This window comes from Neomonachus schauinslandi, chromosome 11 (genome assembly GCF_002201575.2).
Source record: "Neomonachus schauinslandi chromosome 11, ASM220157v2, whole genome shotgun sequence".
NCBI lineage: Eukaryota > Metazoa > Chordata > Mammalia > Carnivora > Phocidae > Neomonachus > Neomonachus schauinslandi.
The window spans coordinates 53,822,563-53,850,062 of NC_058413.1; the positions used below are offsets into that span (position 1 = coordinate 53,822,563).

Sequence of the window (27,500 nt, forward strand, 5' to 3'; positions counted from 1 at the left end):
TCAATGCACAACATTTGGGATAATCTTCATTTTACAGATGAGATCATTGGCCTAAGAGGGAAACAGACTTGTCCAAGGTTAGCCAATGCCAGCCCGGGATCACTGCAGTTCACTCAATTCCTGGTTTAGTGCACATTACTGAGATTTTGAGAAATGGCTTTTTGTAGATCAGTAACTTCCAAGAATACTGAATGCCTGGGTTGAATGGGCAGTCTTCCTAGTTAAGGCCAACAGATTCCTCAAGTTCATGTTTTAGTTCCCTTCCTCTGGCTGAGGATGCCTTCCTTGTTCTGCCACCACAAAAGGCTGGAGATTGCCAGCTGTGGACTCTGCAAGGGTAGGCTTTAGCTGCAGAGGAAGAAATGAAATCTGGACATTTTGGCCATTGAGACATTGTAGCAATGCCCAGAGACCCCTGTTTCTAGGGTGTAAATTGTACTTAAGGAAGGAAAGCTCTCTGAGCATGCATTGGGTGTGTCTAGAACTAGACCTGCTGGAAAGGCACTGCAGGTGGCCAATGTGTCTTGTGCTGGTTTAATCTATACTTTGATCTCTTTGTGCCATTTTTGTCTTCAAATGTGTGGTCTCCCTGGAGAATTTGAAATGATTCATTTAGTTTTTATAAATCCCCCTGGAATAACTTTCATTCCCAGTCATTTCAGGTTTAGCTTACCATTTAGACAGAATGCCCAGGCTCTGAAAGATGCCCAAGCTCTAAAGAATGAAAACTCTTCAGAAGATAGCTGCTAAAGGTGTAAAGAATCCTCCCATTTCTGCCTGCTTTAAGTCCCTGCTGGAGCAGAGTAGGGAACCCTATCATTTTATACAGTGGGAAGTATAAGGTTTCAACCTGGACTGGCCCCAGTTCTCTTTGGATTTCTCGTCAGCAGCCCAAGGACTTAGCCTGGCAACTTTACCTGAGGGAGGGAGAGTGGGAGGCATCTCTTATTACTCACCTAGTAAAACACATTACCATGCAACTTTGTGCTGAGCACAGGCCAAGTCCCCAGCCAAGGACCTTGCAGGGAAGGGCCAACTCAATAGCCACGGTGGGGGGGGGGGCACCAAGCCTCTGTAGAGAGGTGGGTATAGATTATTCCGGACAAGCATGGACCCCCTTAAATTACAGCTCCATGGCTGTGGGCTCCAGAGCTGAGAGACTAAAAAAACATGCCAGTCTAGAACATTGTGGACAATGTGACTGGTTAACCTCCATTTTGTAAAAAAAAAAGCCAATCAACCAAACAAACAAACCTGTAATATTTACATAGTAAATGTAGTTATTTACTCTTTGTTAAGCATCATACTAGGCAGTGGAAGATTATAAGTGCACAGAACAGAGAACAGCATAGACTTCAGAATAAGACACACTTGAAAGTCTAACCCCCAATCTGACCTTTATTTCCTCCTCTGTAAAGGGGAGTTAATGGAGTTAAGGAGAAAATGTAACTCAGGAGAGTGCCTAGCACACAATAATAATCACGTTAATAGGCAACATTTAGTGAATGCTTACTGTGTACCAGACACTGTTTCTAAGCCCTTTACCAAGGTTAATTCTTTCAACAAGTCAATGAGGAAAGTCTACATTTATTAGTTTTAAGGCCTATGAGGAAGGTTTTATATGCATTTTTACAGAAGAAAAAACAGATTCTGAAATGTTGAGTAATTTCCCCCAAACTACACAGCTAGTAAGTGGCATAGTGAGATTTGAAAGCAGTATGTCATAGAGATTGAGAGCAAACTGGAACCAAACAGCCTGAGTTAAATGCTTCATAAATGTTATATAACAATATTTATTATATACATACATTATATATAAATATTATAATAGTTGTAATAGTTCAAAAAATGCTAATAATTTTTATTATTTGCTATTTATATATTATCCCTCATTTAATCCTCTATGCCAAAAAATAATAATTCTCTAAGTATGCCTATTAAATAGGAATTATCCCCATTTACTTGAGGAAACAGGTTTGAGTGGCAACAAAGCCCTCTTTGCCCAAATGCATTCTGTGACCCACCCAGCGTTGGCTCCCTGTTAGAGGTGGAGTCCTACAAAACTTGCACTTAGCTAGTTTGGAAGCTATTCCTTCTGCTCCTCCTGCTAGGGAGGTCCTTCTGCCCTTCCTCTCTGTTAGAATCCCACCCACCCTCCCCATAGACTATTATTTCTATTTTAATCACACAAATTTAATACACAGATACATTCCTGTTATAAAAGATTTGAATATGTAAGCAAATATAGTCCTTATTGATGGAGTTTTACACTGTGAATTTATTCACTATATAAACAATGTTGCAGTGAACATAATAGTATAAACATCTTATAAAAATATATTCAAGAGGGCTCCTAAAAGAATTGCTGTTGAAATATATATTTTTAATTTTTTAAGTAATCTCTAAAGGCAACATGGGGCTCAAACTCATGACCCCAAGATCAAGAGTTACATACTCTTCTGACTGAGCCAGCCAGTAAATATATAAATATTTAAAATATTTATAGATCCTGGGGCACCTGGATGGCTCAGTCAGTTAAGTGACAACTTTTTTTTTTTTTTAAGATTTTTATTTATTTGAGAGAGAGAGAATGAGAGAGAGCACATGAGAGGGGTTAGGGTCAGAGGGAGAAGCAGGCTCCCCGCCGAGCAGGGAGCCCGATGCGGGACTCGATCCAGGGACTCGAGGATCATGATCTGAGCTGAAGGCAGTCGCTTAACCAACTGAGCCACTCAGGCACCCAAGTGATGACTCTTGATTTCAGCTCAGGTCATGACCTCAGGGTCGTGAGATCAAACCCCATGGGGCGGAGTCTGCTTCTCTCCTTCTCCCTCTGCCCCTCCCCCCATGCACGTGGGCACATTCTCTCAAATATTTTTAAAAAGATAAAATATTTATAGATCCCACCAAATTGTCTTCCAATAGCTTTATTTATTATCCCTTCAATAGTGTAATTGTGCCTGTTCTTCTTCATCCCCACCCATACTGGCTGTTATAAATACTTTTGATTTTTGTCAATAGACATAGCTAATACTACTTTAACTTTGTTCAGTTTTCAATTGGGCTGTTTGCTTCTTACCGATGTCTAGGTACTGTCTTTTTTTTTTAGATAGATGAGAGAGAGCAAGCTTGGGGGGTTGGTGGGGAGAGGCAGAGAGGGAGAGAGAGAAAATCTTAGGCAGGCTCCACGCCCAGTGTGGAGCCCGACACGGGGCTTGATCTCAGGACCCTGAGATCATGACCTGAGCTAAAATCAAGAGTTGGACGCTTAACTGACTGAGCCACCCAGGCACTCCTTATTTCTAGGTACTTTTTACTTGTAGATGGTATTCCTTTCTGTTATATGTTACAAAGAGGTAATGTTTCCTTCATCACTAAAGGTTCAACTCAACTAACTCCCTTCTTTGAGATTCTTGCTGAAAGCTCCAGTCCACACTGCTCTCTTTGATGACCCACAGCACTGAGCAGACAGGGCCCCACAGTCATCCCATTCTGTCTAATTGGATTTTATTGTTCTTTAAACTGGTATTCCTCTATCTTCTCCCCTCTTTTCTCTTTCTCTCCTCCCCAGTCCCCAACACAAAGACTCAAAGTAGTTTTAGGGCCTACTATACTTCAGATTTGTGCTTCTAATATATAGATGCTCAAATATTACTGATGATGATGAGAGTATACGCCCCTTTGCATTCCAGCTTCGATGGCAGGAGTTACTCTTCCAACTCCTTTTCCACTACCAAATGCCTTACAGGGCTAGACAGAAAACAGAATGGGCAATGTAGTTCCATGGAAGAAAAATGAGAAGCAATGGCAACTGTTACCGACTGGAGAATACAACCACCTAAAAGCGGAATTGTTACTCAGTTCCAGCAAGTTGTCAAGTAGGAATATAAGCTCCATGATGATAGCTTCTCCATTTTTTAAGAGCTAAAGATCTGTATTTTATGTTAAACATGCCTTTTATTTTATTTTTTTTATGGCATAAATGGGATTCAGCCACTTTTTTTTTTTTTTTTTAGATTTTACTTATTTGAGAGAGAGAGAGTGCACAAGTAGGCAGAGTGGCAGGCAGAGGGAGAAGCAGGCTCCCCACTGAGCAGAGAGCCCGATGTGGGGCTTGATCCCAGGACTCCGGGATCATGACCTGAGCCAAAGGCAGACGCTCAACCGACCGAGCCACCCAGGAGCCCCTGTTAAACGTGCCTTTTATTTTTTTTATTTTTTAAAGATTTTATTTATTTATTCATGAGAGAGAGAGAGAGAGAGGCAGAGGGAGAAGCAGGCTCCCAAGGAGCAGGGAGCCCGATGCGGGACTCGATCCCAGGACGCTGGGATCGTGACCTGAGCCGAAGGCAGACGCTTAACCATCTGAGCCACCCAGGCGCCCTAAACGTGCCTTTTAAATGTCAGGCTAACGTTGTGTGTTTGCTGGGTTGTAGCATGCTGAGGTCAGACTCTGCATCTGTCTGGCATATAAGAGAGGCACTCAATGTTTATTTTCCCATTTGTTTTCTTCCTTCTACTAGACTGAATGAAACATCCAGATCAACTACTGAAAGATAAAGGCACTTACATAATGGCTAGTAATTAGTTGTTCTAATGTGTTATTTCTACCCCTCAAACCAGACTAAGTAACATGAAAGAAGAGATCCTATTATTCATCACATCAGATCATATTATTCATTCACACAGGAATTGGCACATGGAAAGGTCTTAGAAAAACTTGTGTTGAACCAATGACTGAATAAATGAAGACCTGATTAGTAACCAATTTACATTCAGATTGTGAATTTACTTTTAAAATTAAACGTTCATGTAATCAGTTCAGTACTTGGCACACTGACCCAAGATGTAGGACAGAAGAACATCCCCACTCTTTATTTTACTATCAGTCAATATTTAATATTGGTGGAACATGATGGGTGAGGATGTTTGGCATCTCACCATGAAAATATCACAGTTTTGTTTGTTTGTTTCCCCAAAGAGTTTATTTGAGCAGACCTGGAGACAGGGAGGCTCTGCATTTAAAAGAAGGTGTTGGGCCTCTTGGTGGTGACGCGTGGCTTGTGCTGACGACGCAGGACCCAGTGGGGCAGCGGGAACTTGATCTTGGAGTCGTGGAACTGCTTGACGGCTGCTTGACGGCTGCTCGGCAGCACTTGCTGGCTGCAATCTCCTCCACCTTCCTGATCTGGATGGAGTGAGCCCGGGCACGGTGTCGGGTGCCCATGTCCCTGTAGCACTGGGTGACGGCGCCCGCAGTGGTCAGGTGCCGGTACTCCCGGTACATGTTGTGGGTGCCGCTGCGTGAGTCATAGCGCAGCCAGATGCCGAAGTTCTTCACCCGCAAGGGGGATTTCTCGAACACCCGTCCACAGTAGACAATTTCCCCCGAAGACATCTTCATCTTTTTCAGCTGAGACACAAAGTACCAGAAGTGGGACTTGGCGACGACGTGATTAGGTGCCAAGATTCGCATGCAATACAGGGGCGGAGTGCAACATTTGGGGGTGGGCATGGAGCACCCCACCACCTTGTACTCTTCACAGTGTTCCCGAAGCCTTCATGGCGCACTCTCCGCTCTCGTAATTAGTAATTAGTTGTTCTAATGAGAAAGCAAGATCACAGCTCTTTACAGCAGTTATGTCCAAACCCACAGCTGCCCGGCTCTCAACGTCAGTCTTAGCCAAAGATAATCCCTGAGTTTTATACCTCTTGGCCCACACTTCTGCTGTTCAGGACTTCTTCCTAAGATCTCTCTGGGTGCTAGTTTCTACAGGGCCATTCTCTGGGGATAGGTGGTTTGGGGTCTCAGTGGTGGGCACTGCCTTGCTCTTTCCTCCTCTGGAGCTCCTCCCTGCGCCTTGCCTGCTGTTCACTCATGCAGTCCCTGAAGGCCTGTACCTGTGGCTGACACTGTCGCCAGTCCTGGTGCTGGGCCATGCACTCTTGTACTGCATAATGGGAAGCCGCACAGCCAGAACGGGAGATCAGCTGGTCCAGCGGGTCCTCTTCCTCATCTTCCTTCTTCACCTGTCGGGCCCAGGTATGGCCTTGAGTTGACATCTTTGGGAGTCTCTAGAACATCAATGGAGGCAAGGTTAGAGTAGGGATGTGATTATGAGGTTCTACTATTATAAATAATACTGACCAAACTGCACTGTTATAGCCTATTTATACATTTGTCTCCCGTTGGAGACTATAAGCTTAATTGAGAACAGATACTGGGCCTGATTCACCTTGGTGCCATCGGCAGTAGGCCTGGCAAGAGAATAGACCTGCAAAATGGTTTGAACTCAATGGAATGACATAAAGTATATGAGAATGTTTATCACAGCACTAAATAAGCTTGAGTGGATTCTGCTAATGGAATTTGAATTAGGTGAGATGTTACCTTTTTGGAGCAGCTGTCTTGGATCCACCCCAAAAGAATTAATTTCTCTTCTTTTCTCCTATTAGCCTTTTCCTATGGTTGGAAAAGAACACGGTTTAACACTTGGGAGAGTACCCAAATATAGGTAGGGTTTGACATATAGGAGTAATAGAGAGTTCATTGTGGCTGTAGCATAGAGTGTGCATGGGCCAGGGCAAGAGATGAGTCTGTGGGGTGAGAGTGCTTAATGTGAGGTGGATTTGCCCAGACTGTCTTTCCAAGATCATCTGCTTCAGAGCATCCAGCAGAAAGTAGCCTACAGAAAGAACTTGAGAAAGGTTTGAAGGGAAATAACCTCAGCATTTACACATATTTCACCATGACAGGCTTTAAAGGAACTAGCACCCTTTAATGCCTTTCCTATGTCTCTCTGGTTCATTCAACAAAGGATCATTGAGTACCTATCATGTATGAGGTAATACACTAGAGGATACAGGAGTGACCAAGACTGATTTAGTTCCTGCCTTCATGGTGTACAATCTAGATAATAAACAGATTACAATGCAGTGTGCACAGATACCTAAGACTGGGAACACATTGGAGGAATACCTAATCCAGACATGGCAGGAACACTGGGGAAGGCTTCCTGGAGGAAGTGATTTCTAAAGTGAGACTTGAAGGATGAATAGGAGTTAGCCAGAGATGGGGAGAAGGAATATTTCCAGTCAATGGAAGAGCAGGGGCACAGGTTGAGGCAGGATTTGACTCAGGAAAGGAACTGAAAGTTCTGTATGACTGGAGAATAGCGTATGAAGAGAACTGTAAAACAAATGAAACTGGCCCTCTGAGAAAGTATCTAATCATAGCAAGGTCTTGTTGGCCAGGTTAAGCAATAGGGAAATTACAAGGATTTAAGGACTCCATACCCTTACCCAAAACTTGGAGGCGGTACAACCTAAGGAAGGAGGGGGTAAATAGGCTTTGAAAAGAGACCGGGATTGGAAACCTAGTTTTGTCACTGACTCACTGGGTGACCTTAAGAAAATCACTTCATAATCTCTCTTGAAAAACAGAGATAGTGTCTACCTCACAAGATTGTTGAAGTCTAAAAGAGATAAGGCACGTAAGAAGCCTGGCACGTCCAAAGAGTTCAATAGATGAGTTTTTATTACTGTACAGAAAAAGTGCCCTGGGGCGCCTGGGTGGCTCAGTTGGTTAAGCGACTGCCTTCGGCTCAGGTCATGATCCTGGAGTCCCGGGATCGAGTCCCGCATCGGGCTCCCTGCTCGGCGGGGAGTCTGCTTCTCCCTCTGACCCTCCTCCCTCTCATGCTCTCTGTCTCTCATTCTCTCTGTCTCAAATAAATAAATAAAATCTTTAAAAAAAAAAAAAGTGCCCTGGATTCTAAGCCAAGAGATCCAGATTCGAATACCAGTACCACATCTTACCATACAATCTTTTTAGCTTCCTCCTTAATAATATTTAACTCACAGATTTAATGTAAGGATTAATATGATAGAGAGAAGAGCATGGACAACAGGGCTCAGTAAATGCCACGGTACTCTTTCCCCACCACACCCCGGCTTCAGTCTTCCTTGGAGTAAAAAGAGGAAGACCCATGCTTGGAGATCAGGGCAAGCTATACGGTCGGCAGCTGGCCTGGTCTAGGAAGGCATGGGAAATTCAACTGTCCAAGTCATGGGCAGCTACTCTCCCACTTTAACGAGAGGACGCATGCGCGCACGTGGCAGCCAGCCGCAGTCCCGCTGGGACAGCTACGCTTTACCGCGCAAGGACGCGGTAGGCAGTGCTCACCGAACAGCTCGGACACGAGAATTCGGACGCGCGTTCCAGCACGTCGGCGTCCGTTTTGCAGGCACTTGGAACTCTTCCGACCCTCCGGCCGAAAACCAGCTTCCGGTGGGGAGCGCTGAGCGCGGAAGTGGGAGGAGAGGAACCCGTCACGCGTATTCATTGGTGGCCTCTCAGTATAGAGCCCGCCCCCCAGTCCTTGTCGCGGCCCCTTTGACGACCCACTTCCAGCAAAAAGCGGAAGAGGCGGGCAGGTGGAGGAGGGGTTAAGATGGCGGCGCCTTTGAGGATTCAGAGCGACTGGGCTCAAGCCCTCAGGTGAATGAAGGCCCAGAACTGGGACGGAGGAGGGTAACGCATGTTGTCTTTGCGTTAAGGAGAGCTGTACCCAGTTCAGGATAGGGATTACCGTCATCATTTGTTGAGGGATTACTGGATGTAGCAAACCCACATGGTCATTGGTTTTCATACTCTGCAGAGCTGTCCTGAGGCCAAGGCAACATATATGGCTGTGATCTCAGTGTCAGAGCTAGGATCAATGAGTTGGAGAAAGACAGGAAAACTGGGAGGCAGGAAGACTCTTGGCCGATAAGTCACAGCCATTTAGCAAATATTTACTGATCGTTAGTTATTTGCAAAGGTCCTAGTACTCAGCCACCTCCACGTTGTCTTTGAGTTTATGATGAAATCTTTATATACTCCTTGGACCCCTAGTGCTGTGTTAGACATATTGGACAATTCTATTCAGGAAACAATGTAACTCCCACTATGTCCAGGCTGTATGAGTGTGGAGTATGAGTAATCTAAATTTAAAGGGTGGCTCCTGCCTTCAAGAAGCCGACAGCTTAATTGGGGATGCACAGCAAACCATTCATTTAACATTTATTGATCACATACTGTGCAAGTTATTACTCTGCACCAGGATGAGTACAGCAGTGCCATGAATGTCAGCTGTTATTACTAATAAGGGTTTTTCAAATTGAAACCATGGTGAAGATGAAAACATAAGCTTTCTGCAATTAAGAAAATTACGCTTTACTATGTGAGCTAAAATAAAATACACATTACTACAAAACAGAATGTGTGATAAGTAATAAAGGAAGAACACTGACATTTACTGAGGGCCACCAGGTGCCTAGGAGAGAATGCAGGAGAGGAATCAGAGGAAGTAACTTGTCCAAGATTTTGCAGCCAATAAGTGATAGAGAGTTACTGTCAACCTAAATCTTTGTCTTTTTTTTTTAAAGATTTTATTTATTTATTTGAGAGAGAGAGCATGAGCAGGGGGAGAGGGAGAAGAAGAAGCAGGCTCCTCACTGAGCAGGGAGCCTGATGCAGGGCTCCATCCCGGGATCCCGGGTTCATGACCTTAGCCAAAGGCAGATGCTTAACCAACTGAGCCACACAGGTGCCCCTAAATCTTTCTGTCTTAAAAGTGTAGGTCTTTTTCACTATAACCTAAAAATGTTAGAGTGATAAAATAAGGATTTGGATGATTGGGGAGGTGCATTCTAAAACATGTAAAAAGTCAGTGTGAGCTGATACAATGCGGACATTGTGTACTCGTCCCATGTTTCAGTTCCTGCTTTCCAGATAGCTAGGTGACCTTGGGCAAGTCACTTTTTTCTGAGCTTCAGTTTTATCTTTAACATGGGGATAATAAAAGGCATTTTGTTAAATTGTGAGGATTAATAATACTGTTTGCAAAGTGTCTAGCACAGGGCTTTGCTTACAATAATCCCAACAAATATCTAAATATAAAGTATTTGTGATTTTTCAAAGCTGTGTAGCTTATAAATGAATAGTGAACTCGAAATATTTGAATATTCATTTAACCAATAGACATCTATGCATTAAACACTTAGGGGCGCCTGGGTGGCTCAGTTGGTTAAGCGACTGCCTTCGGCTCAGGTCATGATCCTGGAGTCCTTGGATCGAGTCCCGCATCGGGCTCCCTGCTCGGCAGGGAGTCTGCTTCTCCCTCTGGCCCTCCCCCCTCTCATGTGCTCTCTCTCATTCTCTCTCTCTCAAATAAATAAATAAAATCCTTAAAAAAAAAACACTTAATCCATGAATATTTCTTTAATAAATAAAACTTGTCTTGTAGAAAACTGTATGGAGGTTCCTCAAAAAGTTGAAAATAGAGCTACCATATGATCCAGCAATTGCACTACTGGGTATTTACCCCAAAGATACAAAAGTAGGGGTCCGAAGGGGTACGTGCACCCCAATGTTTATAGCAGCAATGTCCACAATAGCCAAACTGTGGAAAGAGCCAAGATGTCCATCGACAGATGAATGGATAAAGAAGATGTGGTATATTGTATATATCTTTATCTTCTTTATCCATTCATCATATATATACAATGGAATATTATGCAGCCATCAAAAGGAATGAGATCTTGCCATTTGCAACGACGTGGATGGAACTGGAGGGTATTATGTTGAGTGAAATAAGTCAAACAGAGAAAGACATGTATCATATGATCTCACTGATATGAGGAATTCTTAATTGCAGGAAACAAACTGAGGGTTGCTGGAGTGGGGGGTGGGGTGGGAGGGATGGGGTGACTGGGTGATAGACACTGGGGAGGGTATGTGCTCTGGTAAGCGCTGTGAATTGTGCAAGACTGTTGAATCTCAGATCTGTACCTCTGAAACAAATAATGCAATATATGTTAAGAAAAAAAAGAAGAAGGTAGCGGGAGGGGAAGAATGAAGCGGGGGAAATCGGAGGGGTAGACGAACCATGAGAGACGATGGACTCTGAAAAACAAACTGAGGGTTCTAGAGGGGAGGGGGGTGGGAGGATGGGTTAGCCTGGTGGTGGGTATTGAGGAGGGCACATTCTGCATGGAGCACTGGGTGTTATGCACAAACAATGATCATGGAACACTTCATCTAAAACTAATGATGTAATGTATGGGGATTAACATAAGAATAAAAAATAAATTAATTAATTAACTAAAAAAAAAACTTGTCTTATAATAATCTATGCCTGGATGAGATATTAGACTGGATCATACCTAAGTACAGTCCAAACTGAAAATTATATCTTTCTCCCTTGCACCAGTGGCATCCTTTTCAGCATTGAATGAGCCTAATTAGTCTTTTGTCTCTCTTCATAGGAAGGATGAAGGGGAAGCCTGGCTGAGTTGTCACCCCCCAGGTAATGTTCATATGCCCAAACTGATATGCCTTCCCTTTAGAGATAGGGGATTTACTACCCTTAGAAGAGAGCTTCATACTTTCTCTTGGCTCAAACTCCTTGTACAATGCTCATAATCTTCAAATGTTCTTGACCAGTTTATGTGTAGGATATCTTATTTAACCCCCATCACTGCAAAAGCAGTGTTCTCCTTAAGCAAATTTTTTAGATTACTGAAGCTTAACTCTTTGCTATGTGTTATATGTATATACTGTGGATAAATGCATATATGCATGTTGATCTTCATCTTTCATCCTGGAAGAATTTCATTTCACAGTCAGGAAAACTGAGTTTAGATCACTTTAGTAGCTTTTTTTTTTAAAGATTTATTTATTTATTTATTTAGAGAGAGTGGGGGGCAGGAGCAGAGGGAGAGGGAGAGAAACTCAAGCAGACTCTGTGCTGAGTTCGGAGCACGTCGTGGGGCTCCATCTCACAACCCTGAGATCACGACCCTGAGATCATGACCTGAGCCAAAATCAAGAGTTGGGAGCTTAACTGCACCACCCAGGCACCCCTCTAGTAACTTTCTCACAAATGCTATAATTTTAAATATTTGTGCCTAGTTTTTAGCTCTTGCGCATATTCCCTCCCAAATTAGGTTCACCCAGGCTAGGGCTTTTTCCACTTCACCTTACTTTATACAAGTACCTTCTTTTCTTTCATGAACCAATTTCCTACCATCTATACAAGTGCCTGAATTGAGTCTTCAAGGAGAACAATGTTAAATTCTTATTATTTTCTTGAGACATGCTTCTTTTGTGCTATGTAGGGAAACCAACTTTGTATGGCAGCCTAACTTGTCAAGGAATTGGCCAGGATGGCATCCCAGAAGTTACAGCTTCAGAAGGATTTATTGTGAATGAGATAAACAAGGTAGGTTTTTATGTCTTAAATGACACTGGGTCCAAAACTGGGGTAGTACCCATGTATCTATTTTAAATATTTATACTATTATTTATATATCTGTGTCATCTTTATTTTGTTTGTATAGTAATCACAATTTTTACTGCCTTTGGATGTCAAGAGTTTTTTTTTCTTCTGTAGTTACATATACTTTGAGATACTTTTAGTTGCATTTACTTGTTCTTCCCTTATATCAGCTCTGTCCAATAGATAAATAATGTAAGCCACATATGTATTTAAAATTTTCTAAGAGCCACATAAAAAAGGTAAAAAGAAACGGGTGAAATTAATTTTAATAATATATTTTATTTAATCCAATAAATCTAAAATATTTCAACTTGTAATTAATATTAAAAATTATTAGTGAGGGCGCCTGGGTGGCTCAGTTGGTTAAGCGACTGCCTTTGGCTCAGGTCATGATCCTGGAGTCCCTGGATCGAGTCCCGCATCGGGCTCCCTGCTTGGCAGGGAGCCTGCTTCTCCCTCTGACCCTCCCCCCTCTCATGTGCTCTCTCTCTCTCATTCTCTCTGTCTCAAATAAATAAATAAAATCTTTAAAAAAAAAAAAAAAAAAAAAAAAAAAAAAAAATTATTAGTGAGATATTGTACATTCCTTTTTTCTTATTGAGTTTTTGAGATCCCATGTATATTTTACATTTACCACACATCTCAATTCAGACTCTAATTTTTTATTGAAAATATTTGATAAATGTATTTAGGTTGTATAAATTTACAGTTGAGAACATAGATTCACATACCCAGGTAGTTCCAAATATACTTAAAAAGTTTTCCAAAAACTGAGGCAAGTATCAGTTTTTAAATTAAACTTTAAATAAGATAAAAAATGCCGTTCTTCATATGCACTGGCTGTATTTCAAATGCTCAATAACCTCATGTGGCCAGTATTTACCATATTGGACAGCAAAGCCTTTATAATGTATCTGGCTAGGCCTTGATGAAGACCTACATTAATAGTACTTAATAGTTTTTCTCATTGGTCTTTGAGGTGAATAGATAGCCAAACTAAGTATTGCAGAATCCATGACCTGACTTTCCTTACTCATTCTGCAGTCAGTATGCTCTGGTCAGTGAGATGTAATTAAATTTTTTTTTAGTTGTGAAATATTACAGGTATACTGATAAGAATAGATGGTACTTTTTTACATAAGACTTTAAATGTTCATTTATTGTCCTCTGTGCAAGGTAATAGGCTATATGTTGTTATATATATTTTGCAATTGTTTTTCATAAACAGCTATGGTATAGTAGAAACTGTCAGAAGATCTGAGTTCAAGTTTTAGTTAACTCTGACACTGGTAATATGATTTTGGACAAAGAACTTAGTTCTCTGAGCCTCAGTTTCCTCATCTGTAAAATGGAGATGATACTCTACCTATAGACTGATTTAACAGCAAGTGAGACTGCATATGAATGAAACTGTAAAATCTTACAAAAGTGAGTTGTTGTTCATCATAATAATCCTGTGGGATTGGCATTTTAAATTTCCATTTTGCATATAAGCAAACAGACTCAGAGAGACTTATTAACCCTAATAATCAAAGCTAGTTAGACTGTATACCAGAATTGAAACCAGTTCTATAAACTTCCAAGTATGAACACTACCTTGCAAGCCTACATTTTTCCCAGGTGTTTTACCAGTATCCATCTACAGCCTCAGTGCTGAATTCCTTTCTTCCCTTCATACGTAGGCCCTGATACAGTCCTTATCTCTTCCAGCATCGTTGCTAATTTCTGCCTTGTACCTGCTGGGTCAGACAGTAAGTGCTTATTGTTGAGCATTTATTTGTTTCCTAATTGCCATGAGGCACTTTGCTATTTGATGTTGCTGCATTATTCTGTTGAACAGTAGATTACGCTTAAATACCTAATCCTGGAGGATAAAAAAGTTTGACTTTAAATTTTATCTTAGTGTGGAATGCCCATGTTCCTCCTCCGACCCCCCACCCTGAATTTTATGTTTTGATATCTCCTGCAGCTTTTCACTAAAATATTTTCAATAATAGCATGATTCTCTACTGCTAATATTGGAAGGTAGTTCAACATTTCTCTTCCTCCATAGTTTGTTTATAGATTAAAGGTTGATTTGCTCAATTGATAAGCAGGAAAAAACTACTAATTCTTCAAATCTTTTGCATAATTAGTCCCAAAGAAATGAAGTCTTCTGAGAACAAACCCAATTCTTACAGACGCCTGAACACTAAGTTCTTGGAGTTCCCTGAATCCTTGCTGGTAGGAATATTTAAGCCAGGAGAGTTTAGCTGACACTTTTAGTTTTGGGTACAGGAGGCAATTCCAAATCCAGGTCAACTCCCTTGCAGCTGTATGGATTTTCTCATGGGGTTTGAAGTGAAAACTCATTTAATGAAAAGACTGCAGGCAGCCACATATGGATATGCTGGCTAAGAAAGTATTGTTTATGTAGACAGATATTCTAATTGTCTTTTTAAAGGAGTAGAAGACTTGTAATAAGAGCATTTTGATTTTTAGTGATGAGAATGTTATTACTTGAAATTGTTCTTTCTAAAGAACTGTGAGGACCTGTGTTTGCTGTATGTATTTTAGTCTTAGAAAGAGGTTTAGAAAATCTTGACTTTTAAAGACATTTTCATTGTTCAGCAGAATTTCCAGAAACTTTGAAGTACTGCTGCAGAAGGGATAACAGGTTAGGGGCCATTTGGTGAGCGTAGCTCCTCAGCTCCCTATAGGAGATGCACACTTAGGTGGTGGTGTTGGTATTCAGCCAGTTAGATTAAAGGACTATCATATTGCAAGAAACCCTGAAGGGTTTACTAAGCCTTTTATGCCTCTATACATGCTACCTTGAAACACCAACATACTTAATCTTAAATGGTTACAAAGGCTGCCTTATGCAGGTCATGTCACCTGAACCTAACATCTTTTTCTAGGTATAGTTTGAATGTCACCATTCAACTATGTCACCAGTGTTTCTTGCTACAATAGTGGAAAGATATGTTATAATGACTAGCAAAACACGTGGGGAATTAATACAGCTGTGGGGCTCTGAGCAGTCTATGAACATGGATGATCAGTTTAAGTCCTAGGTAGGAATGGGCACTGCAAGCCTGATCAGGGCCTACAGATTGTATAAGTGTACCATAATTTACCAGTTTTCTCTGGTAACTATAGATGTCAGTAGTCTAACATTTTTTCCTAAAAGTTCCTATAGGCAGTAAGTTAGCTTTTAGACTAGTCTTTTAGGTGCTAGACTTGGAGTCTGGTGCTGTTTCCTCCTATCTGTTAATCCTGTTTCTTGCCCCACTGCTAACTGAGAGTACTGGTATTAGATTTTCTTTTAAAAATTAATGTTCTCATATTTGTCATTTGTATCTTCCTGTTGGTTCACCTTCTATGGGAGTTTACTTCAATATAAAAAGATAAGGGCAGCAAAGCAATACCAAATTACATTGCAGCCCTTTTCAGTAAAACGGCTGCTAATCTACAGGGGAGTGGTAGTGTAAGCTGGCAAAGGAGGATTAGAGAGGGTACATTTGAAAAATGAGAATTTCCTATCATCCTGATGTTTTCTTTAAGAGCCTTTCATTCCACTGGAGTAATTTTACTGATGAATTTCATCTTTCCCTCTCTATTTAGAAAAGCATTCATATTTCTTGTCCAAAGGAAAATGCATCCTCAAAGTTTTTGGCCCCATACACTACTTTTTCCAGAATTCATTCAAAGAGTGTAAGTATTTTGATAAAATGAGAGAATATAATAGCATGTTAATTTTTCATTTTATCTGCTTGAGTGCTATAAACATTCATAATTAATGTGTCTTTTATTTACCGTGTATTGTTAAGGTACCATAGCTGAAGTGTGATACATTTGGCAAAACTGGTATTTGGGTCCATATAGAATATGTATACAAATCCACTCACTGGTAGTCTTAGAGAATGGAATTGTCTGAAGTTTACTTATTTATGTTATAGCAGAGCTGCTTTGTGACTTTTGGATAATGATAGTAGCTATGTTTATCTAATTTGACATTGCTCATATGTGTCTCATTGCCTATAGGACAGGGACATTTTCTCACAATTCCAAGTACAGCATATTGAGGAATAATTTTCAGAGGTCTCTGTGATAATGCCCTTTCTACTACCATGATCTTTTTGGAAGCATAAGTGAGAAATATGTGTATAAACTGATTATATTAAAGCCTTCCATTTTATTGTGTGGTACATTTTACAAAATGGCTGTTTTTTATCCTTATTATAAAACAGACATAGATTTGGTGATAAAAATTTAGGAAATATAAAAAGGTGAAAAATCAGTGATGTTCTACAACCTTAAGTAACTATTGTGAGCTTTTGTTACAAATGCTGTATTAATAATAATTACAGTAGTAATATCTAACATTTATTGATTGCCTACAATGTGCACCATGTTAAGCTTTATGTATTATTTCACTTGATTCTCCTTGTCTTTTTTCTTTTTTTCTTTCTTTTATTTTAAAAGATTTTATTTATTTATTAGAAAGAGGGTGAGAGAGAGAGAGTGCGCATGAGCAGGGGGAAGGGCAGAGGGAGAGGGAGAAGCAGACTCCCCGCTGGGCAGGGAGGTGGATGCGGGACTTGATCCCAGGAATCTGGGATCATGACCTGAGTTGAAGGCAGACGGCTAACCAACTGAGCCACTCACGCACCCCACCCTGTCTTTTTTCTTTAAATATTTTACCAAAATAGGGGCACCTGGGTGGCTCAGATGGTTAAGCGTCTGCCTTCAGCTCAGGTCATGATCCCAGGGTCCTGGGATTGAGCCCCGCATTGGGCTCTCTGCTCAGCGGGGGCCTGCTTCTCCCCTTCCCTCTGCTTCTCCCCCTGCTCATATTCTCTCTTTCAATGTATCTCTGTATCTCGAATGAATTAAAAAAAAAAAAAACTTTAAATATTTTACCAAAATAGGTTTTTATAGTATATGCTGTTTTATAACTGCTTTTTATTCCTTAATAATATATTATGTACATCACTATATGTCATCTTTCTGCATATTCTTTTTTTTTCTGCATATTCTTTTAAGAGCTGCACAGTATTCCTACTGTATGATTTACTACAATTCATTTTTCCAATCTTGTGTTACTGGACTTTCAGATATTTTTGATTTCCTGATTTTTTACTTTGGTGATTTGGCTAACGCTTTATTCACAAAGATAGGAAGAAATTAGAATACATTTATAAAATAGAGTTGCTGAGTCACAGGGGATGCAAGTTATAAGGCTTTTGGTATGTTCTGACTTCCACTTAACTAATTTATTGAGTTAACTATTGCTCTGCCTTTCCTGTGTAAACCGTACTGACTGAAGCTCACAGCACATTCACAGCTTGTAAGCTCTCCTCTGAGATCTGCATACTGCGACACTGCTGGTTAAGTTGAATGCTTAATAAGGATAAGTTACATTATCAGTTATATTGTTTTTGAAATTTTGTTAATTAAATATGGTAAACCAATGTAATATGAGTATGAAAAGACAGAGTGATTATGTCTTTGAAAACTAAATTGATTGCTTTGGAAAGACTTGATAAAGAAGAGGTTTTTTAAAAAACTGCTATAATAGAGGCGCCTGGGTGGCTCAGTCAGTTGAGCATCCAGTTCATGATTTCAGCTCAGGTCATAATCTCAGGGTCTTGGGATCGAGCCCCGTGTCGGGCTTCTGACTTAGCAGGGAGTCTGCTTGAGATTCTCTCTCTCCCTCTGCCCCTCTGCCCACTAAAGCTCTCTCTAAAATAAATAAATTTAAAAAAACCCTGCTATAGTAGTATGTGTGGGCAAGATAAATGCAAACTGTTACAGAAAATATTTTTTATAAAAATCCTATGTGAATTTTGCTCTTAATTGCTTTATAAACGTGAATAAAGATTTGCCTTGCTTTAAAGAAATCAAGTTATGAATTGTGCCTTTTGATTAATAGTTAATTACAAGAAAGTCAAGGTGAAACTTCCCTTTTTTTGACTTTAAAACATTTTAATAATGTATATAATTTTTAAATTTAAAATTTAAATTCAGTTAATTAACATATATTCTTAGTTTCAGAGGTAGAGTTCAGTGATTCATCAGTCTTATATAATACCCAGTGCTCATTACATCACGTGCCCTCCTTAATGTCCATCACCCAGTTACCCCATCCCCCCGCCCTCCTCCCCTCCAGCAACCCTCAGTTTGTTTCCTATGATTAAGAGTCTCTTATGGTTTGTCTCCCTCTCTGATTTCGTCTTGTTTTATTTTTTTTCCTCGCTTCCCCTATAATCCTATGTTTTGCTTCTTAAATTCCACATATGAGTGAGATCATATGATAATTGTTTTTCTCTGATTTATTTCACTTATCATAATACCCTCTAGTTCCATCCACATCATTGCAAATGGCAAGATTTCATTTTTTGATGACTGAGTAGTATTCTGTTGTATATATATACCACATCTTCTTTACCCATTCATCTGTCGATGGACATCTGGACTCTTTCCATGGTTTGGCTATTGTGGACATTGCTGCTATAAACATTGGGGTACATGTGCTCCTTCGAATCAGCATTTTTGTATCCTTTGGATGAATACCTAGTAGTGCAATTGCTAGGTCGTAGGGTAGCTCTGTTTTCAACTTTCTGAGGAACCTTCCTGCTGTTTTCCAGAGTGGCTGTACCAGCTTGCATTCCCACCAACAGCATAAGAGGGTTCCCCTTTCTCCACATCCTCACCAACATCTGTTGTTTCCTGACTTGTTAGATTTAGCTATTCTGACCAGCGTGAAGTGGTATCTCATTGTGACTTTGACTTGTATTTCCCTGATGCTGCGTGATATTGAGCATTTTTTTCATGTGTCTGTTGGCCATTTGGATGTCTTCTTTAGAGAAATGTCTATTCATGTCTTCTGCCTATTTCTCAACTGGATTATTTGTTCTTTGGGTGTTGAGTTTGATAAGTTCTTTACAGATTTTAGATACTATCCCTTTATCTAATAAGACATTTGCAAATATCTTCTGCCATTCTGTTGGTGTCTTTTGGTTTTGTCGATTGTTTCCTTTGCTGTGCAAAAGATTTTATCTTGATGAAGTCCCAATAGTTCATTTTTGCCCTTGCTTCCTTTGCCTTTGGCGAGGTTTCTAGGAAGATGTTGCTGCGGCTGAGGTCGAAGAGGTTGCTGCCTGTGTTCTCCTTTAGGATTTTGATGGACTCCTGTCTCACATTGAGGTCTTTCAACCATTTGGAGTCTATTTTTGTGTGTGGTGTAAGGAAATGGTCCAGTTTCATTCTTCTGCATGGGGCTGTCCAATTTTCCCAGCACCATTTGTTGAAGAGACTGTCTTTTTTCCATTGGACATTCTTTCCTGCTTTGTCGAAGATTAGTTGACCATAGAGTTGAGGATCCATTTCTGGGCTCTCTATTCTGTTCCATTGACCTATGTGACTGATTTTGTGCCAGTATCATACTGTCTTGATGATTACAGCTTTGTAATCATCTTCAGACTTCATAAGAGGTCGAAGTCTGGAATTGTAATGCTACCAGCTTTGATTTTCTTTTTCAACATTCCTTTGGCTTTTTGGGGTCTTTTCTGGTTCCATACAAATTTTAGGATTATTTGTTACAGCTCTGTGAAAATGTTGATGGTATTTTGATAGGGTTTGCATTTAATGTGTAGATTCTTCTAGGTAGCATAGACATTTTAACAGTATTTTTCTTCTAATCCATGAGCATGGAATGTTTTTCCATTTCTTTGTGTCTTCCTCAGTTTCCTTCATGAGTGTTCAATAGTTTTCTGAGTACAGATCCTTTGCCTCTTTGGTTAGGTTTATTCAAGGTGTGTTACGGTTTTTGGTGCAGTTGTAAATGGGATTGACTCCTTAATTTCTCTTTCTTCTGTCTCACTGTTCATGCATAGAAATGCAACTGATTTCTGTGCATTGATTTTATATCCTGCCACTTTGCTAAATTCCTGTATACGAGTTCTAGCAATTTGGGGGTGGAGTCTTTTGGGTTTTCCACATAGAGTATCATGTCATCTGCAAAGAGTGAGAGTTTGACTTCTTTGCTGATTTGGATGCCTTTTATTTTTGTTGTTGTTGTTTGATTGCTGAGGTTAGGACTTCTAGTACTATGTTGAGCAGTGTTGGTCAGAGTGGACATCCCTGCCATGTTCCTGACTTTAGGGGAAAAGTTCTCAGTTTTTCCCCATTGAGAATGATATTTGCTGTGGGTTTTTCATAGATGGTTTTTTTTTTTTTTAATATTTATTTATTTGACAGAGAGAGAGACAGCAAGAGAGGGAACACAAGCAAGGGGAGTGTGAGAGGGAGAAGCAGGCTTCCCGCGGAGCAGGGAGCCCGATGCGGGGCTCGATCCCAGGACCCTGGGATCATGACCTGAGCCGAAGGCAGACGCTTAACGACTGAGCCACCCAGGCGCCCCCAAGGATGGTTTTTATGATATTGAGACATGTTACCTCTATCCCTACAGTGTGAAGAGTTTTAGTCAAGAAAGGATGCTGTACTTTGTCAAACGCTTTTTCTGCATCTATTGAGAGGATCATATGGTTCTTGACCTTTCTTTTATTTTTTTTTAATTTTTTTTTTAAAGATTTTATTAATTTATTTGAGAGAGAGAGAATGAGAGACAGAGAGCATGAGAGGGAGGAGGGTCAGAGGGAGAAGCAGACTCCCTGCTGAGCAGGGAGCCTGATGCGGGACTCGATCCTGGGAGTCCAGGATCATGACCTGAGCCGAAGGCAGTCGCTTAACCAACTGAGCCACCCAGGCGCCCTTGACCTTTCTTTTATTAATGTAGTGTATCACATTGATTGATTTGCAGATGTTGAACCACTCTTGCAGCCCAGGAATAAATCCCACTTGGTCATGGTGAATAATCCTTTTAATGTACTGTTGAATCCTATTGGTTAGTATTTTGGTGAGAACTTTTGCATCCATGTTCATCAGGGATATTGGTCTGTAATTCTCCTTTTTTGGTGGGGTCTTTGTCTGGTTTTGGGATCAAGGTAATGCTGGCCTCATAGAAAGAGTTTGGAAGTTTTCCTTCCATTTCTATTCTTTGAAACAGCTTCAGAAGAATAGGTATTATTTCTTCTTTAAATGTTTGATAGAATTCCCCTGGGAAGCCATCTGGCCCTAGACTTTTGTTTGTGGGGAGATTTTTGATGACTGCATCAATTTCCTTGCTGGTTATGGGCCTGTTCAGGTTTTCTATTTCTTCCTCTTTCAGTTTTGGTACTTTACGTCTCTAAGAATGCATCCATTTCTTCCAGATTGCCTAATTTGTTGGCATATACTTGCTTTTTATATGTTCTTTTAATTGTATTTCTTCAGTGTTCATTGTGATCTCTCCTCTTTCACTCATGATTTTATTTATTTGGGTCCTTTCTCTTTTCTTTTTGATTAAGTCTGGCCAGGGGTTTATCAATCTTATTAATTCTTTCAAAGAACCAGTTCCTAGTTTCCTTGATCTGCTCTACTGTTCTTTTGGTTTCTATTTCATTGATTTCTGCTCTGATCTTTATTGATTCTCTTCTCCTGCTGGATTTAGGTTTTACTTGCTGGTTTTTCTCCAGCTCCTTTAGGTGTAAGGTTAGGTTGTATATTCGAGACCTGTCTTATTTCTTGAGAAAGGCTTGTATTGCTATATACTTCCCTCTTAGGACCACCTTTGCTGCATCCCAGAGGTTTTGAACAGTTGTGTGTTTTTTTTTGTTTTTTAAACATTTTATTTATTTGACAGAGAGATAGAGTACAAGTAGGCAGAGCGGCAGGCAGAGGCAGAGGGAGAAGTAGACTCCCTGCTGAGCGGGGAGCCCGACGTGGGACTCGATCCCAGGACTCTGGGATTGTGACCTGAGCCAAAGGCAGATGCTTAACTGACTGAGCCACCCAGGAGCCCTGGTTGTGTTTTCATTTTCATTTGTTTCCATGAAGTTTTTTAATTCTTCTTTAATTTCCAGGTTGACCCATTCATTCTTTAGTAGGATGCTCTTTAGCCGCTGTGTATTTCAGTTCTTTCCAAATTTCCTCTTGTGATTGAGTTGTAGTTTCAAAGCATGGTGGTCTGAAAATATGCAGGGAATGATCCCAATATTTTAGTACTAGTTGAGACCTGACTTGTGACCTATATGTGATCTATTCTAGAGAATGTCCATGTGTACTAGAGAAGAATGTGTATTCTGTTGCTTTAGGATGAAATGATCTGAATATATCCATGAAGTCTATCCAGTCCAGTGTGTCCTCAAAGCTCTTGTTTCCTTGTTGATCTTCTGCTTAGATGATCTGTCCATTGCAGTGAGTGGGTGTTATCTCCTACTATTATTGCATTATTATGTATGTATTACTTTTATTTTGTTATTTTTTTTTAAAGATTTTATTTATTTATTTGACAGAGAGAGAGACAGCGAGAGAGGGAACACAAGCAGGGGGAGTGGGAGAGGGAGAAGCAGGCTTCCACGTGGAGCAGGGAGCCCGATGCGGGGCTCGATCCCAGGACCCCAGGATCATGACCTGAGCCAAAGGCAGACGCTTAACGACTGAGCCACCCAGGCGCCCCACTTTTATTTTGTTATTAATTGGTTTATGTAATTGGCTGCACCCATGTTAGGGGGATAAATATTTACAATTGTTAGATCTTCTTGTTGGATAGACCCTTTAATTATGGTATAGTTTCCTTCCTCATATCTTATTACAGTCTTTGGTTTAAAATCTAATTTGTCTGATATAAGGATTGCCATCTAGCTTTCTTTTGATGTCCATTAAAATGATAAATGGTTTTCCACTCCCTCACTTCCTCTCTTTCTTTTTTTTTTTTAAGATTTTATTTATTTGTTTGACAGAGAGAGAGACAGCAAGAGAGGGAACACAAGCAAGGGGAGTGTGAGAGGGAGAAACAGGCTTCCTGCTGAGCAGGGAGCCCAGTGTGGGGCTCAATCCCAGGACCCTGGGATCACGACCTGAGCCGAAGGCAGACACTTAACGACAGAGCCACCCAGGCGTCCCCCCACCTCCTCACTTTCAATCTGGAAGTGTCTTGGGGTCTAAAATGAGTCTCTTGCAGATAGCATATCGATGGGTCTTGCTTTTTTACCAATCTGATACCCTGTGTCTTTTGATTGGGGCATTTATCCCATTTATATTCAGAGTAACTATTGAAATGAATTTAGTGCCATTGTAAAGTGTCTGTGAAGTCACTGTTTTTGTATGTTGTCTCTGTTCCTTTCTGGTCTATGTTACTTTTGAGCTCTCTCTTCGCTTAAAGGATTCCTTCTAATATTTCTTGTAAGGGTGGATTAGTGATCACAAATTCTTTTAGTTTCTGTTTGTCCTGGAAGCTTTTTATCATTCCTTCTATTTTGAATGACATCCTAGCTGGATAAAGTATTCTTGGCTGCACGTTTTTCTCATTTAGCACCCTGAATATATCATGCCAGTCCTTTCTGGTCTGCCAGGTCTCTGTGGATAGGTCTGCTGCCAGTCTAATGTTTCTACCCTTGTCGGTTACAGACCTTTTGTCCCCGAGCAGCTTTCAAGACTTTCTCTTTGTCTCTTAGATTTTCAAGTTTCACTATCATATGTCAGGGTGTTGACCTATTTTTACTGATTTTGAGAGGGGGGTTCTCTTTGCCTCCTGGACTTGAATGCCTGTTTCCTTCCCAAGTTTAGGGGAAGTTCTCTGCTATAATATGCTTCAATATACCTTCTGCCCCTGTCTCTCTCTCTTTCCTCTTCTTCTGGGATTCCCAATTATTCTAATATTGTTTTGCTTTATGGTATCACTTATCTCTTGAAATCTCTCCTCATGATCTAGTAATTGTTTTTTTTTTAATTTTTTTTTTTTTAAGATTTTTATTTATTTATTTGACAGAGAGAGACACAGCAAGATGAGGGAACACAAGCAGGGGGAGTGGGAGAGGGAGAAGCAGGCTTCCCGTGGAGCAGGGGGCCCGATGCGGGGCTCGATCCCAGGCCCCGGGATCATGACCTGAGCCGAAGGCAGACGCTTAACGACTGAGCCACCCAGGTGCCCTGATCCAGTAATTGTTTATCTCTCTTTTTCTCAGCTTCTTTATTCTCCATCATTTTATCTTCTACATCACTGATTCTCTCTTCTGCCTCATTTATCCTAGCAGTTAGAGCCTCCATTTTTGATTACATCTCATTAATATCCTTTTTAATTTCAACTTGATTAGATTTTAGTTCTTTTATTTCTCCAGAAAGGGATTCTCTAGGGTCTTCTATGCTTTTTACAAGCCCAACTAGTATCTTTATAATCGTTATTCTGAACTCTAGTTCTGACATCTTACTTATACCCATACTCATTAGGTCCCTGGCAGTCAGTACTGCCTCTTAGTCTCTTTTTTGAGGTATTTTTCCATCTTGTCATTCTGTTCAGAGAAGAATAGTTGAACGAGGGAACAAAATACTAAAATGGCAACAGTGACCCCAGAGAAATATACACTAAACAAATCAGAAGAGACCTGGGGGGGGCGGGGAAAAGAATATAATCAGACAGGTGAACAGAATAGAGCAATGCACTGGATCCTGTGTGTATTTTGGTTGTTTGTTAGAAAACTAGATTCCAAAATTGTAAAGAAAGAAAAACTTATATATGTACAAAAATAAAATTAAAAACAATGAAAGGTTAGAATGTACTGTAAAAATGAAAATTAAAAGCCAAAAAAAAAAAAAAGGAATGTAAGCAGACGGGTGAACAGAACAGAGCAATACACTATAATCTGGGTGTATTTTGGTCTGTTTATTAGAAAAAACTACATCCCAAAATTGTAAAGAAAGAAAAACGTAACTGCTGCCGCCATGAATAGCATAGGGCAGGCATGCACTGACATGAAGCACGAGTAAGACCAGTGCTTCAGTCGTTGGTTTGCGGAGAAGTTCCTCAAGGCAGACAGCTCCCAAGTCCCGTGCACCGACCTCTTTAAGCACTGTCAGCAGTGTGTTCAGAAAGCAATAAAGTAGGAGATTCCCACTGAAGGACTGGAATTCATGGGCCATGTCAAAGAAAAGCTTGAGAGCTCTTCTTGACCTTGACAGTCACCTTGAAAATAAACTCCTTCAATCAGGATATTGAGGACACTGGATTTCGTCAATTAAGGCTGTGAAAAGAACCATTGATTTAATGAGGAGTTTAGGAGGGAGGAGTTTTCTTTCCTCCTTGATTTCCTCTCACTTGTAAAAGATGCATCATTCTTGGCTTTGAGATGATTTTTCACTTGCCCTGGCATCTTGCAGGAACTCCATGTGCTAAAACTGAATGATTTCTTGGGATTATGGTTGTAATACTTGGTCTGGGATCAGATTTAAATATCCTTTATATGTAAATACTGATAAATTTGTCAAAATGTTCAAGGTTGCCTGACCTCTTGAGTTTCGCTGCAAAGGACATTGAGTACATTGTACTAGGGTTATTATTCATGGAAGCAATTGGTTAGGATCGCTCTTTTCTCTCAAGGAGCTAAGCCTCTGAAAAGAAACGCCGGCACAACAGTTTTAATCAATGCTTGAGAGAACAGTTTTATTTTTATATGATAATTTTTAAGATTGTTGGTGGACTGGGTTAGCCAAGAGGAAGACAGCTTTAAGAATTCCCTACCTTAAGAAGAGGTGTCAGATTCTGATTAATATGTGAAAGCTTGAATGTTGCTTTGTACACCATTTCAGAGCTCATAGTGTAGTTTAGGAATTAAGATCCTTGGAGTAACAATGGAGGAAAATCCTAAATTGCAAACATTTGCTGTTGCCAGCTTTCTGCCCAAGTCAATTAATTAAGCCAACCTGTATTATCATAAAACTGCCAAAATGCTGCATCTGGTTAAATGGGAGAAGATATATATATATATATATATATATATATATATATATATATATAAAACAAACTTTTATATACCTTGTTTTATATACCTTGTGTACCCACCCTGCCCTGTAATGTCTATAATCATGAAGATGGAATAAATTGTAACATTTAGTTTCAAAAAAAAAACCAAAAAACAAACCCTCATATATATACAAAAATAAAATTAAATACATTGAAAGGATAGAATATAACTGTAACTATGAAAACTTAAAAAGACTTAAACGAAAGAAAAAGAAGAAGAAAAAAAGAGTATGATCAGACAGGTGAAGAGAACATAGCAATACACTAGATTATGGGTGTTATTTTGGTCTATTTGTAGATGATAAAGCCCATCGGTTTATTCCTTTATGGTAACTACTTTTGGGGTCCTGCTTAGGGTAGTCCATGATTTTATATATATATTCACTTTTTTTTTTTTTTTTAGGGAGGGAGAGGGGTGGAGGAGGGGTAGAGGGAGAGAGAGAGAGAGAATCTTAAGCAGGCTCCACGCCCAGCACGGAGCCTGATGGAGGGCTCAGTCTCAGAACCCTGAGATCATGGCCTGAGCCGAAATCAAGAGTCACTTAACTGAAAGAGCCACCCAGGTGCCCCTATATATATATATTCACTTTTAATTGCACAGCATAATGGATAAGAGCACAGACTCTAGTGATAGACTCATTGGATTTGACTCTTTGGATTTGAATTTCGGTTCTGCCTCTTGCTGTGCTCTTAGGCCAGGTACTTACCCTCTATGTCACAGATTCTTATTTGTAAAATAGGGGTAAAAGTAGTATCTCATGGGGTTGTTACAAGGATTGAAACAGAATTTGATCTGAAACATAGTAAGCATGATATGTGTTAAATAAAATTATAAGTATAGTATTTTCTTTGAAGTTTTATGTTTTATTTTTCTACATTTCAAACTTTGTTACTTGGTTTAAAGTAGGGATGTAACTTAATTATTTTTGAAATGATTAGCATATCAAGGCACTATAAAGTAATCCATCCATATCTCGCTCTCTTGAATTGTCATATTTATCCAATAATTAGGATTATCCCATTGATCTGTTTTTTTGCTGGAACTAAGAAATGGATCTTTAGCTTTAAATTCTGACCTAGGTTTGCATCCTGGCTCTGTTGTGTCACCTTGGGGATATTACTTAATCACTTCTTAAACCTCAGATTTCTCAACTGAAAAATAGAAATAATTCCTATCTTAATAGATTTTTATTTTTTTTTATTTTTATTTTTTTTTAAAGATTTTATTTATTTATTTGACAGAGAGAGACACAGCGAGAGAGGGAACACAAGCAGGGGGAGTGGGAGAGGGAGAA

At 40.1% G+C, this 27,500-nt stretch overlaps 2 protein-coding genes and 2 pseudogenes across 3 annotated transcripts in view; 2 read left to right on the forward strand and 2 right to left on the reverse strand.

The window, feature by feature from the left end:
- Positions 1-4,970: 4,970 nt before the first annotated feature.
- Positions 4,971-5,734, reverse strand: LOC110593483 (annotated as a pseudogene).
- Positions 4,971-8,299, reverse strand: LOC110593484 (cytochrome c oxidase assembly factor 4 homolog, mitochondrial). 2 transcript variants are annotated; one of them, XM_021704750.1, is made up of 3 exons: positions 8,186-8,299; positions 6,392-6,463; positions 4,971-6,075 (listed from the first exon to the last, which is right to left on the reverse strand). In XM_021704750.1, exon 3 carries the CDS (start codon positions 6,061-6,063, stop codon positions 5,809-5,811), a length of 255 nt encoding a protein of 84 aa, XP_021560425.1. In that variant the 5' UTR covers positions 6,064-6,075; positions 6,392-6,463; positions 8,186-8,299; the 3' UTR covers positions 4,971-5,808. The 2 variants fall into 2 exon arrangements, with proteins under 2 accessions (XP_021560425.1, XP_021560426.1); XM_021704751.1 differs by lacking the exon at positions 6,392-6,463.
- Positions 8,300-8,445: 146 nt separating this feature from the next.
- The window catches only part of PAAF1 (proteasomal ATPase associated factor 1), a 44,516-nt gene continuing 25,461 nt past the window's right edge, over positions 8,446-27,500 (forward strand). Inside the window, exons 1-4 of the mRNA XM_021704637.1 lie at positions 8,446-8,500; positions 11,311-11,351; positions 12,163-12,266; positions 15,930-16,019. Coding sequence (XP_021560312.1) covers positions 8,454-8,500; positions 11,311-11,351; positions 12,163-12,266; positions 15,930-16,019 — 282 coding nt within the window. The 5' untranslated portion in view covers positions 8,446-8,453. The remainder of the gene's footprint in view (positions 8,501-11,310; positions 11,352-12,162; positions 12,267-15,929; positions 16,020-27,500) is intronic.
- On the forward strand, positions 25,128-25,355 carry LOC110593369 (annotated as a pseudogene).

Excerpts from the sequence above, each read along its gene's own strand:
- LOC110593484 (XM_021704751.1), bottom strand. The coding sequence starts at position 6,063 with ATGTCAACTCAAGGCCATACCTGGGCCCGACAGGTGAAGAAGGAAGAT.